The sequence below is a fragment of the Onychostoma macrolepis genome, chromosome 06, assembly GCF_012432095.1.
Source record: "Onychostoma macrolepis isolate SWU-2019 chromosome 06, ASM1243209v1, whole genome shotgun sequence".
In the NCBI taxonomy this organism is placed as follows: Eukaryota; Metazoa; Chordata; class Actinopteri; order Cypriniformes; family Cyprinidae; genus Onychostoma; species Onychostoma macrolepis.
The window spans coordinates 9,250,972-9,266,402 of record NC_081160.1 but is presented as its reverse complement, the minus strand read 5'-3'; the positions used below and the strand labels follow the sequence as shown (position 1 = coordinate 9,266,402).

The window sequence follows — 15,431 nt, the reverse complement described above, 5'->3', positions numbered from 1 at the left end:
TCTTGAAGAGGAACTTAGATTGACTTGTTGATTGTTGATTTATCATCTGTTTAGAATGTCAAACTTTGATAAAACTTGTAAGAGCTCTAGTCTTTCTCTCAGGGCAATCTTTGGATGCATTGGGAAGCCTTTTATGGCCATTGATATTTTCTTGCATCTGCCTCTCTTTTTTTCCAAAAAAACAACATAGTAATTAGTTGTAGTGCTTGAGTTCATCAATTGGCAGAAGGTTAGTTTGATAATACATGACACACACAACATTAGAGACACTTCATTTTAGAAATTCATACTGAATGAATTCTTAGAATTGCTGACAGTTTAATTATTAAATATTGATAGTATACAGTATGTCTAAATTGAATAAACATGTTTTAGAAACAAAAACACAGAAAGGAAAAACAAAAACTTTATGTCCATGCATGCATTTTCCAAAATACGTGCTATATGCTGAGCATGCTGTATGCTGAACATATCTGGGAATTTAGTTAAAGGAATAGTTGCCCAAAAAATTAAACTTACTCTCAGGCCATCCAAGATGTAGATTTTTTTTTATTTATTATTATTATTTTTTTTATTCATCTGATCAGATTTGGAAAAATTTAGCAGTACATGACTTTGTCAGCAAGGGATCCTCTGCAGTGAATGGGTGCCGTCAAAATAAGATTTCAAACAGCTGATAAAAACATCACATAGAAAAAGCAATATTATGAATAAGACTTACTTTAGCTGAAAGCTACGGTTTGTAGTTTAAAACGTCTTTTAAACGTCTTTTTTTTCATTTCTTACAAACATGAGGTTTTTTTGATTCACAAGATGTTAATGGATGGACTGGAGTCATGTGGATTACTTGTGAAATATTGTGATGTTTTTATCAGCTATTTGAACTCTCATTCTGACGGCACCCATTCACTGCAGAGGATCCACTGGGGAGCAAGTGATGTAATGCTAAATTTCTCCAGATCAGTTCCAATGAAGAAACAAACTCGTCTAAATCTTGGATGGCCTGAGGGTGAGCAATTTTTCAGCAACTTTTCATTTTCGGATGAACTATTACTTTAAAAAGTAGGGCTTTATTTGACAAAACAAATAACAATAGTTTTACAATTATCTATTTTCTATTTTGAACATAAAACACACTTGTCAGTGAAAGTTACATGAGTAGAACATGCTAGATGTGATGCATCAGTGGCATTTGCTTGTACATTTCTTGTTTATGATATTCATATGCATTTACCCTAAATCACTTTCACTTCCAATTAAGTACAGCCTATAATCTTCTGTACTAGATATAAAGGTAATTGGACACAGTTTGCACTTGGAAACACATAATAAAAGGCTCGACATCAATATGGCTTTTCAGAGTTCTGCAAATAACACTGAGTGTGTTGAAGAGGCACAAGCCTCTGCGATCATGTGATCCGGGCTTTCCGAGGGAGGTGGTGGCATAGTGACATTATTTAGTAAACTCTGCCATACATTCCTTGCGTTTATCCCAGAGACAGTAAACAGCCTCAGTGTTCAGATGAAAACTGTGAGCAGTGAATGAACAATGCCTGGCTCAGGGCCTCATACACTATGATGGCTTACTGTGAATACCACAACTGTGGGCCTGGACAATCATCTCCATCCACTCAGAAAGGTCTTTGACCTTCAAATCTATCCCTATGGTTTTATTCATTGTACTTTTTTGGTTGAACAAGTGGACATTGGGGGGGGGGGGGAATAAAACAGCGTCATGAATCCTTGGTGTAATATATTTTTTCAGTTGGTCCGCTGCAACTCACAGTAGAATCATATGCATATTTCATATATCTTGAAGTATAATGTGGAAAATTTATGAAATTTTTTATGAATCATTTAATGTTTTTCTCTCAACATATATCTGTGTTCACATTATGCTTTAAAACAATATTGCAAAGCATAGATGTATCTCTAAAAATGGCACTTAAAAAGCACATCTTACTTCTAAATGTAATTGGGCCATTTGAGGGCACTCAATTTAACAAATCACTGCCACCTAGTGGAAGAATAAAAAGACTACACACTTCAGTGAATTGTTCTCTTGTCCATTTTTAACATTGCCTGATGAAGTTAGCTTCAGACAACATATGTTTTTGAGAGCTTTATACACTATTAAATTTAAGGCACTATTGAAAATGACAAAGCGGGTAAATACACACACACAATCACATCAAATGTAATATTAAAGGGTTATGTTGTTTCTTACTAAAGGCACTTTAAAAACAATTACCATTATACTCCCAAAGAAATGATTACCCCTGGGAGAACACTTTATGCTCCACTTCATCTGCAGAAAGTAAAAGCGTAACAAACCCAACCCACTGTCAGAATATTTACTGTTTTAACAATCACATACAAGGAGAAAAATGTTTTCTCCATAACAACCGTGAGACAGAAAGACAGCACAGCACAGCTTTGGGGAGTCCACTGAGTGTTCTTCAGTTGTAGCTACAGGCATGCAGTAGAAGGAACAGATGTGATGCTCCAGGGGAAGACAGAATGAAAGAGAAAGCCAGGTCTGAGCTGTGTTTTCTGTATATTGCACCATGTTTGTGCACATTTAAAGTCTGTGAGTAGAATAGTTATTTGTCTGTGAATAGCTGATTTATGGGAGAAATTGGTGTGTGCAACGCATGATTGTGTATTTGGAGATAATGTGATTGATAGCTCCTGTTTTATAGGGACCAAAAGCTATTTATTTATTTAGAAATCTTAAGGCAGAAAAATAAACATTTCACTTATTGGTTAAAATATGATTCACATGATGAAGTTAATGCATGTTAGATGGCAGAACAGGATCTTCCGAATCAGCGAAATCTCATATTTAACATTTCCTGAAAACGTTTAAATGTTAAACAAAATCTATCTATCTATCTATCTATCTATCTATCTATCTATCTATCTATCTATCTATCTATCTATCTATCTATCTATCTATCTATCTATCTATCTATCTATCTATCTATCTATCTATCAAGGTGACTAACATGCACACACATTGTCTGTCATGTATGTATGTTAATATATGTATGTATTATTATGTTTTTTTTTTTTACATAGGCCTTTTTATATAATAATATAGGCTATGCATTAGTATTATTAGCCTGTGTTTTCCACGTTCAATCATTTTTTCAACTAGTTTTTTTTTTTTTTAGACTAATTTATTTTCTTCTTCTTTTTAATTGAATGTTTAAAATAAAACCTAATGAGAGTATTTGCGTGTGTGTGTGTGTGTGTGTGTGTGTGTGTGTGTGTGTGTGTGTCCACATGTAGAATTACATTCATAGTCTGAAACAGAATGGTCGCCCTCTAGTGAGACAAAGATCATAAACTTTCCAGGTCAAACGCGGTTTCCTCGCAATATCCTAGGGCAAACGACCAAATTCGCTTTTACCCCTAAATTATAGCTGGAGTTAATGATAGGTTTGTCGCGGTCCCGCAGATGGCGCCTCCTCCATCCGTGTCTCTGTCGAATGGCAGTAATCAGCGCTTAGAATTTGCATTGACTGACGTCTGGTTAGTAAAGGGCGGAGTCCGGAGCGATGACACGTCAGAAGGCAAAAGAGACAGTCGCGTCTGTCTTTATAGGTGTGAAGAGAGAGAGCGACGAAATTCCCCAGCCTCGTTCTGCTAAACGCATCTCCTCATTGTGCTGAGGAGCGACTGCAAGCATGAGAATTGCAATGTTAGTGTCTCTCATCAGGCCGACCGGGCCGATTATTGTGGGCATCTCTCTGGGATTCACTCTGAGTCTCCTCAGCGTCACCTGGGTGGATGAGTCCTGCGACTCTGACTGGATGGGAGCCGGCGACGAGATGCTCATAGGGCAGCCTGGGAGCTCGAAAGGGGCCCGTAAACCTAGTTCGATATCCACTGGCACAACTGACAACGGAAATGTCGAAGAGGACTTTGAGCCCAGAATAGTACCTTATAACAAGCCTGCCCAGGAAGGTCCTCCAAAGAAAGTTTTCAGGTAGGTGTAGCATGGAGCTCCACCAGTGATTCTATAGAGCGCATCCTGACTGAAGTCTCTCGGGTGTATTTAAAGCGTGCATGAATGGTTGTGAGTAGTTTACACAAAAGAAGAAAAAAATGTAATGATGATAATTATAATAATAGCAGACAGTAGTAATAATAAAAACAGCATCTCAAGCAGATTTATTTTCTTTGCGCTTTTCTGCAAGAGGTCTGCAGCTAAACTAAAGTTACCTGGTTTGTCTTTTATGCACAAAAGAGGGAACATTTTAGAAGGGCGATTGCTATTTAAAGAGCAAAGGCTCTGATCTTGCCCCTTGGCCTCTAGAAGCTGATGCGGCCTCATGGATCAGCGGTTTAGTAATCTGAACTACAATGAGAGCGTCAACAAGTCAGCAGCGTCCTTAATAAAGACATGCAGAAACAAAAACCATTAAAAAAAAAAAAAAAAAAAGTGTAATATAGTAACTATAGTTTCTGCTAAAACAAAAATATAGTTTGGTTACAGTAACATTAAATAGTGGGTAAGTAGCGTAAGAATCTAATAATAATAATTTTATTTATTTATTTGAAGTGGTGACTAATAAAGTTATAGGAGTATTAGTTTAGCATCTTGGGCCACTGGCAGGGAAAAGTCCTGGAAGAATGGCCAGCCATCACAGGGACATGGCATCTGAAGTTTGAGTGAATAGAACATAGAATGGCGTATGCAGTTTCAGAAGCCAGAAAAAATACATTCTGTGTGGAATAAACACCTAGCTGCCTGTCAACATTTTTTTGGCAATATGTCAAAGATTTTGACATATTGCCAAAACAAAAGGAACAAACAAAAGGAATTTTGGAGAATTTTTATGCAGTATTTTTTGGTCCATAGTGAGTAAAGCTGTTCAAGCTTCATGGTTTTCAAGCCTACAATGAAGGCGCACAGTAACTTTATGTAGAAACAAAGAAAATTAAATTGGGAAATCAATAACTAATCTCCTGAAATCTAGTTGGGTTCACACTGAGGGTCATGGATGCCAAAAAAATCTTTTCTCATGTGTGTCTCAACTGAACACAAAATGGCAATTCAAATTTGTGGAAAAGAGAATTAGATTTGTGGCAGATCATTTTCTTTGAATAACTTTGGCCAAAATTTTCTTGTGTACACAAAGCATACTTGCAATAGTTCCACCTTAGCACAATCAAATATACTTAGTATAACTTTAGTTGAACTTCAGCACTACTTCCACAAAATGAAAGTGCACTAAGTACAAAATTATTTGTTCTAATTTAGCAGAATTTAGATATACCAGTTTAGTATACTAAAATTACAACTGAAGGATATTTTTATTAAGTACATAAATGTATTTGTAGTAGACATAGCATGAAATAAATGTATTTCAAATACATTTTAGTATATTTATTTTTCATAAGGGCTATATCATATGGTTTCAGCTTTTGGTTTGTCCTATCACTACGAACTGTCATTTGGAAAGAACTGCATGAAAATTATTTTGGGTTTCATGGGAAAAATTGGCAGTTTTAAATGACATGGGTAAATAATGACACAACTGCTGCCTATTTTGGTGTGTGTGGTATGTTATAAATGGTCGGGTTGGTTTATTTAACCAACTGACACATCAAACCCAGCTGTGCCTGTGTCTTCCTAATGCAACTCTGCTGTGATTTCTTTACTCTTCATGTTATTATTTTATCCTCAATCTTTCTCTCTTTAGAGCCAAGTATGCCAGCACAGAACTTGGAATTCGTGAACGTCTCTTTGTCTCAGTATTTACCTCCAAAACCACCATAAGCACTTTAGCTGTGGCCATCAACCGGACCCTTAACCACCACCTGGATGGCCGGCTCATCTTCTTTACAGGCACTCGCAATCGTAAACTCCCTAATGGACTCTTTGTGGTGGCCCATGGTGACGAGCGTCCAGTTCCAAACATGTTCCAATCTGTCCGATATCTTCTAGAGCATCACATTGCTGATTACGATTGGTTCTTCTTCGTCCAGGATGAAACCTACACCCAGCCGGAAAGGCTGAAGACCTTAGTAAGCCACCTGAGCATGGACCTTCAGCTTTACATGGGCCACCCTGGAGAGTTCATTGGAGGTGAAACCCAGGGGAGGTACTGTCACAGTGGACCAGGATTTCTGCTATCCCGTGCTCTACTTCTGAAGCTCCAGCCTTTCTTGGAGCAGTGCAGGACTGACATTGTAAGCATCAGACCTGACGAGTGGCTCGGTCGCTGTATCATTGATTATGCTGGCATGAGCTGTGTGGAGGAATATGAGGTAAGAGGTAATGATTAACTGGGACTTGAATTTGGGTTATGACATCTATGCAATATTTTCATGAGCATTTAGAATAAAAAATTCTGTCATCATTTATTCATCCTCATACTTCTGTGGAACACAAAGGCAGATATATTAGACATACATAACATAAGGCTGAGTAAATGATGACAGAATTTTTTAATCCCTTCTAGTCTTGAAAACAATCGATTCTGTTTTCATTGTTTATTTTTTAAACAGCTTTCAATTTTATTAAAATAATAGCTAACCCATAATGAAAATTTGCTGAAAAATTACTGACACTCCGGTCATCCAAGAGGTAAATGAGCTTGTTTCTTCATTGGAAGAGATTTGCTGAAATTTAGCATTACCATCTGCAGTGAATGGGTGCCGTCAGCTGCTAAAAACATCACAATAATCCACAAGTAATTCACACAACTCCGGTACATCAATTAATGTCTTGTGAAGTGAAAAGCTGAGTGTTTGGAAGAAATATCCATCATTAAGCGATTTTAACTTTAAACTGTTGCTTCTGGCCAAAATACCGTAATAGCATCCATAATCTGTAATAATGTTTCCATCGCCTGTTGTTATGTGGATTACTCGTGGATTTTTGATGTTTTTATCAGCTGTTTGAACTCTTAAATCTGTTCTTATGAAGAAACAAACTCATCTACATCTTGGATGGCCTGAGGGTGAGTGAATTTTCAGCATTTACATTTTTTTTTTTTGATGAACTAGTCCTTTAACTATATTGAAACTAAATCCCCAGCATATTACATTTTCAGCCCGAGACACTGGAATAGGCTCCAGCATAGGACAAGCAGTTTTGGAAAATGTATGGATGGAAATTAAGTTCCACATAACACATAATATTTTGGGTGAACTATTCCTGTAACTTTTTCTGTTTTGTTCATTCTTGTTGGTCATTCTTAAAGAAATACACTAAATCTCAACACAGATTTTTCAACAGGATCAGTTCTGCATCTGCTTATTCTCTGTAATCACCCAGGCAGTTACATTTCTCATATCATGAGATTCCAATTAGGCACAAGCTAAAATAGTATCTATCCCAGGGCAAATGTGGCTGAGAAAGCTGTGTACCGAAATAAGCTGAAAGGAGGGAGGACTGGGGGGCTCAGAGCCTGAACTATGTACAGATCATCCTGGAAAACTCTAAAAACAGGCTCGTGTTGATAAAGTGGACTTTTCATGTTGCTGGTTTCCCTTAGTTGGCAATGTTTATGCTGGTCACAAATGACTACATTTTTCACTCTAGTTTCGACAGGAAACCACATTACCCAAGGGTCCATGCTTTATTGAGAGGGTGTGCTGTTATATATTGAGGGGCTCAATGCAACAGGGAGGCCAAATAATCAATAGTTTACAGTATTTTGAAAATTCTGAGGCAGGTACATTGATATACTCAAACAAGCTCACAGTCATGTGAAAATGTTCTGCATATGTTCAAAACATGTATTGCACATAATCTGCACCAGAGACAGTATTGAATAGTATATGTGCTTGGTCAAATGGTGTAAGTGTGACAAGCTATAGTTTGTGAGTTGATGTGTTCAATGGGATTAAACATGAGTGATGGCTGCTGGTTTATTTAAGTGCTTTGACATAGAGGTGATGGAAAGGCTTAATTGCCTGATCTGATTTGATTCAGGTTTTCTGCATGACTTAAGGCCATTGCACACAAAATTTTCGTATGCTGAAAAATAAATACGACATCACGTTGTGTTAATCACGTTTACACACTGCCTCTGAAACTTCCGTCATATTTCTGATCAAATAAAAGCAGACTTGTGAGCATAAGAGGCTTCTTTAAAAAACATTAAAAAAATCTTTCTGGCCCCACACTTTTGAATGGTAGCATAGGTCTCATACAAAATACATCTGTAACCCATTGACGGAGGATTCATGTTACAGGGACACAAAAATATGACCGTGCTTTAGTTCTACTGTAAATGCAGTCAGAAATGATACAAAGATATCAGATACAGAAATGTTGTTGTTGTTGTTTTCAACTTTTCAAACAATTTTTGAATAGCTATTTTTATTTCAAGAAAACCTAAATAATTTAATGCATTATAAGTTAATAGATTCAGACTAATTAAAACGACATTACATGATTTCATAATATATATATATATATATATATATATATATATATATATATATATAACTATTTAATATTTGCAGAAATCAATTAGTGGTTTTACATTTTTAGAAGCAAAACAGTTAAACATAAACCCCAACCCACAGTATAGCTTTCATTGGTCAACTCGATTATGCAGTCACCTGTCAAAGAAAAGTTCAGACTTAAGTTCAATGGTATCTATTAGGATGTGCTACCAAGGTTAGCGGTTAGTGTTTGTTTTAGTGTTGTGTAGACAATCAACACAGCGTGCACTTAACTGGTTTAAGGGGAACATTATGGATTGGAAGAAGATACAGCTAAATGTTTATCTCTGTAAAACTGTAAACAAAAAAAAAAAACCCGTAATAATATTAATAAATGTATAAATAATTATTGCTGCAAGTGGAAATAATATCCAAAATAATGATTTCTTCTACGATCCACAGAGAAACCAAAATCACTGGCTCTCATTAGGTGAGCTATCAGTCTCATGTGGAGGCAACATATCATTAGACTGTGTTTAGGACAGTCTAGTTGTTCAAATTTAGACCTTTTGAACATTGACGTAAAAAGCAGTGACCTGAACATAAAGCATTAGTAATTCACACAGACCTGAACATGCTGTTTGGATCCAGCATAAAACAAGTGAGCGTCCAGAAACCAGGATTACTTTAATGGAATGATGTACTTCTTCTGCTGCTGAGCCACAAAGTAAATGACTTCCTGTTCTCGGCAGGCCAGCTGCAGACCTGCTGCGATTTGTGCAGTTAATTAGCATGGTTACAACAAGACATTAAACAGCATTACTGCAAATTGCAAAGGTCTGCTGACTAGAGCTGACCAGAATTAACCTAGAGGTGCTGCCTATGAAACTATGACCACATTCTTGTTATAGTGCCAAATGTTGAGGCATGTGAAAAACACAATGCATATAAATATATTTATGTAAAATAATATATTCTGATCTAATATTAATCTTGCTTTACCTCAGGGCCTGAATTATAATTATTTTACAATGGAAAACAATATGGACCTTTCCAGAATGGGGAATGATGGATTCCAGAATGCTCTTACTGTTCATCCTGTGACCAGTGCAGAACTTATGTATCGTCTGCACAAACATTTCACAGAAATAGAACTGCAGAAGACCTATGAAGAGATTGAAAAACTACAGGTTAGATTTTCAACTTCTCTACAACAACAATATATCTTACTTTAGCATTGCTTTTTTTCCCAGCTATTTATTTTGTACATCATGCATGACATTTCTTTAATGTTGCTCACAAAAGCCATCAAAATCAGCATCTGTACTTTTTCTAAATTCATACTTTTTGAATGCATGCTACATTACCTTTAGCTTGTCACTGGGGCAGTTCCCTCACAGGTACATATTTCTACCTTATCACTAAAACCCACCATAAAGCAGTGCTTAATTTTTTCTTTTTTTTTCTTTTACTCAAATGCCCCCCACATTTCACAACAATATTGAAATGTATGGAGTTACTTTTGTGTCCTTTTTCATGCAATCAAACATATCGTGTTTGAGAGCAAAACTAATTAGGCCTACATTGTAATTTAAAACTAATTCTTGCTAAGATTTTTTTAATTACAAAAATAAAGTAATTGATAACAAAACTCTGCATTGCAAACAAACGCTCTCTTTCCTTTATGTAGTTCCCACACTTTTCATTATGCACCCATATATTTTGTTTCCTGTTCTGCTTTAATTTTTGGGGGGTCTAAAATCTTTATTTGTGAGTTGAAAAGTTTTGCTTCTGAGTTGAAAAGTTTTGAAACTGGCATTTAAGTGTGTTCCAAAGAAGATCATGATCATAACATTAGACAATGGCGTGTTGTTCTTTACGCCACAACCTCGCTCTCTGTCTGGGACTTTGCAGTGGGTGTGGCCTAATTATTGCACAAAGCGAGAGTGATCAATAGAAACGGGTCTTTGATTCTGGTGCATAGTTACTGCCCACTGAGATGCTGTTTCACTCACTTCAACTTGAAAGCAAAACTTTTCAACAGATTTTAGACCCGCAAAAAATGACAGCAGAACAGAAAGCAAAATGTGGTGGTGTGTAATGAAAAGTGTGGGAACTGTATAAAGGAAAGAGAATATGCAATGCAAAGAGTTTTATCAATTACTTTAGTCTTAACAAGACTTTTATTTGTAATTTTTTATTTTTTAATTACAATATAATTAGTTTTGCTTTCAAACACAGTATGTCTGACTGAATAAAAAAAGACACAAAAGTAACTCCATACAAAGGCCCCATGACTTTTGTTATTTACTGGATAAGCAAGGGTTCATTGAATTAAAAAAAAAATTACTAAATATTTTAGAAATTAGCATAACTAGATGACATTTTAAGATTATAATCTTTACATGACTTTTTGAGGTCTATGAACCACACTTTTAAAAATAGCCCTCCTCAATATATCCAAGGTTTCTAAAACCATGGTGTTCTCTAAAGAAAATAAAACATTTATAAAGAAATATATAGAAGAAATATATTACTAAAAGTTTTACATGTTTTGTTATCTTGAACCCGCCTTGAAAGTTTGCTGAGGTTGAAAACCACTACACCTTAATATACTGATATGTACTCTTAAGAAACTAAAATGCACGTTTTAAGATTATTGAAAGGTATGAAGATGTACTGTCCCAGTGACAAGCTTTTTCTCCTAAAGATACAGTGTCGTGTTTGTTTTTATGGATTTTGTCAGCTTTTCATGAATCTTACTTTTCACCTTTAGTCTGAGATAAAGAATGTCAGTGAATTAGCAGCGGATGGAAACAAGAGTGCTTTGTGGCCCATCGGCATCACACCTCCCTTTGAACCCAAGAGCCGTTTTGAGGTACTCCGTTGGGACTACTTTACGGAAGATAACCTTTTCTCCTGCGTGGACGGTGCCCCTAAATGCCAGCTCAATGGTGCTGATCGTGATGACGTGACTGACGTCATCAAGGTCGCTGTTGAAGAGCTCAACAAAAAATACAACCCTTTTGTACAGCTGAGCGCTCCACGGCTGGTGAGCGGTTACAGGCGCTTGGATCATACACGAGGGATGGAGTACACCTTGGACCTGCAGTTCCAGGCCACGACTGAGTCTGGTCACCAGAAATCTATCGCACGTCGTGTACACCTTGTGCGACCCCTCAGCCAAGTAGAGATTATCCCCATGCCTTATGTCACCGAGGCTACACGAGTCCATGTCCTCCTGCCCCTCACCAGTTATGACTCCCATGCAGCGCTGCGCTTCTTGGATCACTGTTCCTCCAACTTGTTTGAGAACGGTGAGAATGCAGTTCTTAACGTCCTCTTCACCTACGAACCCGCCGAGGCCCAAAAAGTGAGTACAAATGACGTCTTTGCAGAGGTCAAGGCTAAGATCACTTCTGTCGAGCACAGATATCCCAGCGTGAAGGTGTCTTGGATCAGCATAAAGACAGAAAGTCCGGGTCTCCTGCGGATCCTGGATATTGTATCTAGGAAGCATCCGGTGGAAACACTCTTCCTCCTGGTCACCGTTGACACTGTACTCAACTCAGAGTTCTTGAATCGCTGTCGTATGAATGCCATCAGTGGCTGGCAGGTTTTCTTTCCCATCCATTTCCAAGAATTTGACCCCAGTGTGGCTTATCCAGACCAGGTTCCTCCGGCTTCACCAGACCTGGTCAGGGAAGCAGGTCAGTTTGACCGATACATCTTTGAAGAGGTGTGTTTCTACAACTCTGACTACATGTCCTCGCGCACACGGATGTCTGGGGATTTGCAGGAGAATGAGGAGCTGCTGGAGAACCTGGATCTTTATGACGTGTTTGTGCAGTATTCGGGGCTGCACGTGTTCCGTGCCGTCGAGCCTGCTTTGCGGCAGGCGTACCGCAACCGGACCTGCGATCCTCGGCTTAGTGAGGACGTGTTCCACCGCTGTCTTCAGAGCAATCTGGAGAGCCAGGGGTCACGTTCCCAGCTCGCCATGCTGATATTTGAACAAGAGCCAGGTAACAGCACCTGAGGAGCTTCCAAAGAAGCAACAGTGGGGTAACTGTAGACTGGCTGACCGCTAGCAGCACTCCTTGTCCATTTTAACATCTGTCAACCAGTTCTCTAGTAAAATCTTACTGAAACCAAAGAGAAATGTTCTGAAAGGAACATTCTGTGACATTCAACAAGAAATGTCTAGAGACATCTTTTTCGTGAGCACTTGACTCACAACTGTAATTGCACTACAAAAAACTTCTTTCACTGTGCTTTTCTGAGTAATTTTAGAATTTTGTGTTGCGGCACGTTTCATGTTGCTGCCTCATTAGGATGAATTGCCATCGTTTTTGGATTCCTCATTGGTAAATGTAATTAACCTTACAGACTGGTGGAGTTAAGCCCATAGTATACTTCAGTTCTGACAGATGCTAGCATATGCGTACAGCCAAACTCCATAGCCTTTCAAAGTATACTTCATTTGATAGCATGCGTGAACACGTTTTAACTTTGTCCAGTGTCTGTGCTATTTCTCCCCAGAAATTGACAGCTAAAAAATGTCTTTATAATTACTTAAACTAGAATTGTGGGTATCTCTTAACCCCCTCACACAAGCGCTCGTCATTGCAGGCATCTGTTGTTGTTCCCTTCTCCAGTAGTTCGTTGTTCTTGTTGTTGATCTGTCTTCACCTTTTTTCGACTGTGAAACAAATGGCCCGGGCCAGTGTTGCCACCTTGTGGACAAACTAATTAATGCAAAAAATCCAAGGTGCATGTGCAAGGCAAGCATACAGAGTTAATGTGGTTAGAAATATCTGCCAGTGTACATACAGTATGCAGATACTAGACTACAACAGCCGAGTTCTTTAAGTAAAAACTCTTAATAATCTCCATGGGGAAATCGATTTTGAGGATAACTTTTAAACCTTTAAAAAAACATCTATACAAATTTGAACTTATTTTAAAAATAATCATGTGGAATCAGCAGAATTTGTGCTGAAAAACTACATTACCCATAATGCAGTATAGAAAAGTCCACCAATCAGAGAATCTAACATTGAGTCCTCTCTCTATGCTCTCATAAAACTGAAATATTTGCGTATATATACATATTTTACAGTAAACTTAAAATATATAGTTTCTATTGAATTAAACAACAACAACAACTTTTAATGAATATTGATATTTTTTAATTCATGTCATTCGGTATGCTTCATGGGATTGTAATTCATTCCCTCACTAAAGCCGCTATATAGGTGTTGTATGTGTTTGTCTTTTTGTCTGATTTTCAAATACTTTTAGCTTCAAATGAAGTTTGTAATGTTGGGATTCACCCTGTAGTGAGTTGACTTTGTTCATGGCTTATAGCGCTTTACCGAAAAGTTTTTTTTTAAATCCATATGGGAAAAATGTATCTTATCTATGATTAAATTTATGTCACGTACACTGTACGCATAGCATGTTTCCCTCCCCCCAAACCAGTACAGCACAAACCCCACCCAAAGCCAATTCTAAAAATGTATCCATTTTAATCCATCCATTATATTTACGTTTAAACTGAACTGAATCCATGAAGTCTTGTTGAAGGTTTTGTGCTAAACTGTTTTAGGGAAAAATGAATGCTTATGAATATACACTATACATTCACATAAAAACAAAGTATACTTGGGGATAGTGATGGAGCTGAGAAAGAGAATGTGAATAGATTGTTTTTTGCTTTTTTTCAGTAATTGTAGTGAAAGGATTTGCTTTGCATTTTTATTGTGTCTGCAGCTGAGGGAAGAGAGGATAAAGTATGTTTACAACAATACTGGACAGTTCAGAAAGGGCGAATGTATAAAGCTATTTCCACAATGTATTTTGCATTATTCCAGTTTTCTGAATCCACCCATGTTAGAAATACATTCCAGTATTCCACCCACACTTCCTTTTCCTGTGAGCTGTGGCTGTCTGGGACAACCTAACTATATTGTCCATGTAAAAATCTGTGCCTTTAAATCTGCTCCTTCACAGTGAAATGCTTCTCATCTATGCAACTAACAAACAAATGAACACACAAACACTTTTTTAGTTTTGTTTTGTTTTGCACATAAACCAAATATTTAAGAATATTTATAATGTCAAAATTATGTTTAGGTGGTTTGTTTGTTTTTTCCTTCCTTTTAAATTTTTTTTTTACAAAAAGATGTTTGTGAGCAGAGTACCTGGTGTTGGGCTCTGTGGAACTGACATGCTATAATGAGATTATAGAGTTAGTGCATCACACTGCAGATGTTTACAGTGTGTGCCGTTCTGCTGCTAACAGAAATGGTTACAGATGAAGAGCTTAAGAGGCTCTAATTCTATTTGTTGAAAGTGTGTCAATGTACATTTTCATAATTATTATTATTATTATTATGTGATCACAACCTATTTGCTCACAACTTGGATTACAGACATTATCATACCCATGAGATATTTTGTTAAAATAATAATAAAAAACCTTTTATTCACCAAATACTTCCACAGTAATTTCCAGAATTGTATTATTCCATATAACATTTCTACCCTTGAATGTCCACTGTTATTGAGCCACCAGACTTTGACAAATTCATACAAAGTGGTGTTGATAAAACATAATAGCTGTTTGTGTTTTATTATTAGGCCCACTAGATGGCAGTAAAAGCAGATTTTTTTTTTCCTCCATGAAAACTGTTTAATTGTGGAAATTCTGCATATTCAATCAGAAGGCTCTGGCTTGTGACCAGTCTCCAATACATTATTCAAGACATGAAATGATAAAAAAGGAGAGGGATATTCAGCAAAATGTTACTACAAATTGAAATGTGTTTGTATTTGAATGTGCTTGTATTTGAATACAAAATAAATATCACCTCTACCTTTTTATATTCATATAAAGAATATTAGTTGTGTTTTTATTTTATTTATTTATTTATTTTTTACTAGAGATGATTTCAGCAAACAGTGTGCTCTAGTGTGGTGTTTTCCATGTTTCAAATCTAGAGACAGACTGTTTC

General features: G+C 37.0%; 1 protein-coding gene across 1 annotated transcript; it reads left to right on the top strand.

The window, feature by feature from the left end:
- Window positions 1–3,622: 3,622 nt before the first annotated feature.
- chpfb (chondroitin polymerizing factor b) lies at window positions 3,623–14,885 on the top strand. Its single transcript, XM_058779755.1, has 4 exons — window positions 3,623–3,994; window positions 5,715–6,282; window positions 9,420–9,602; window positions 11,189–14,885. Exons 1-4 carry the CDS (start codon window positions 3,693–3,695, stop codon window positions 12,449–12,451), a joined length of 2,316 nt encoding a protein of 771 aa, XP_058635738.1. The 5' UTR covers window positions 3,623–3,692; the 3' UTR covers window positions 12,452–14,885.
- Window positions 14,886–15,431: the final 546 nt, after the last annotated feature.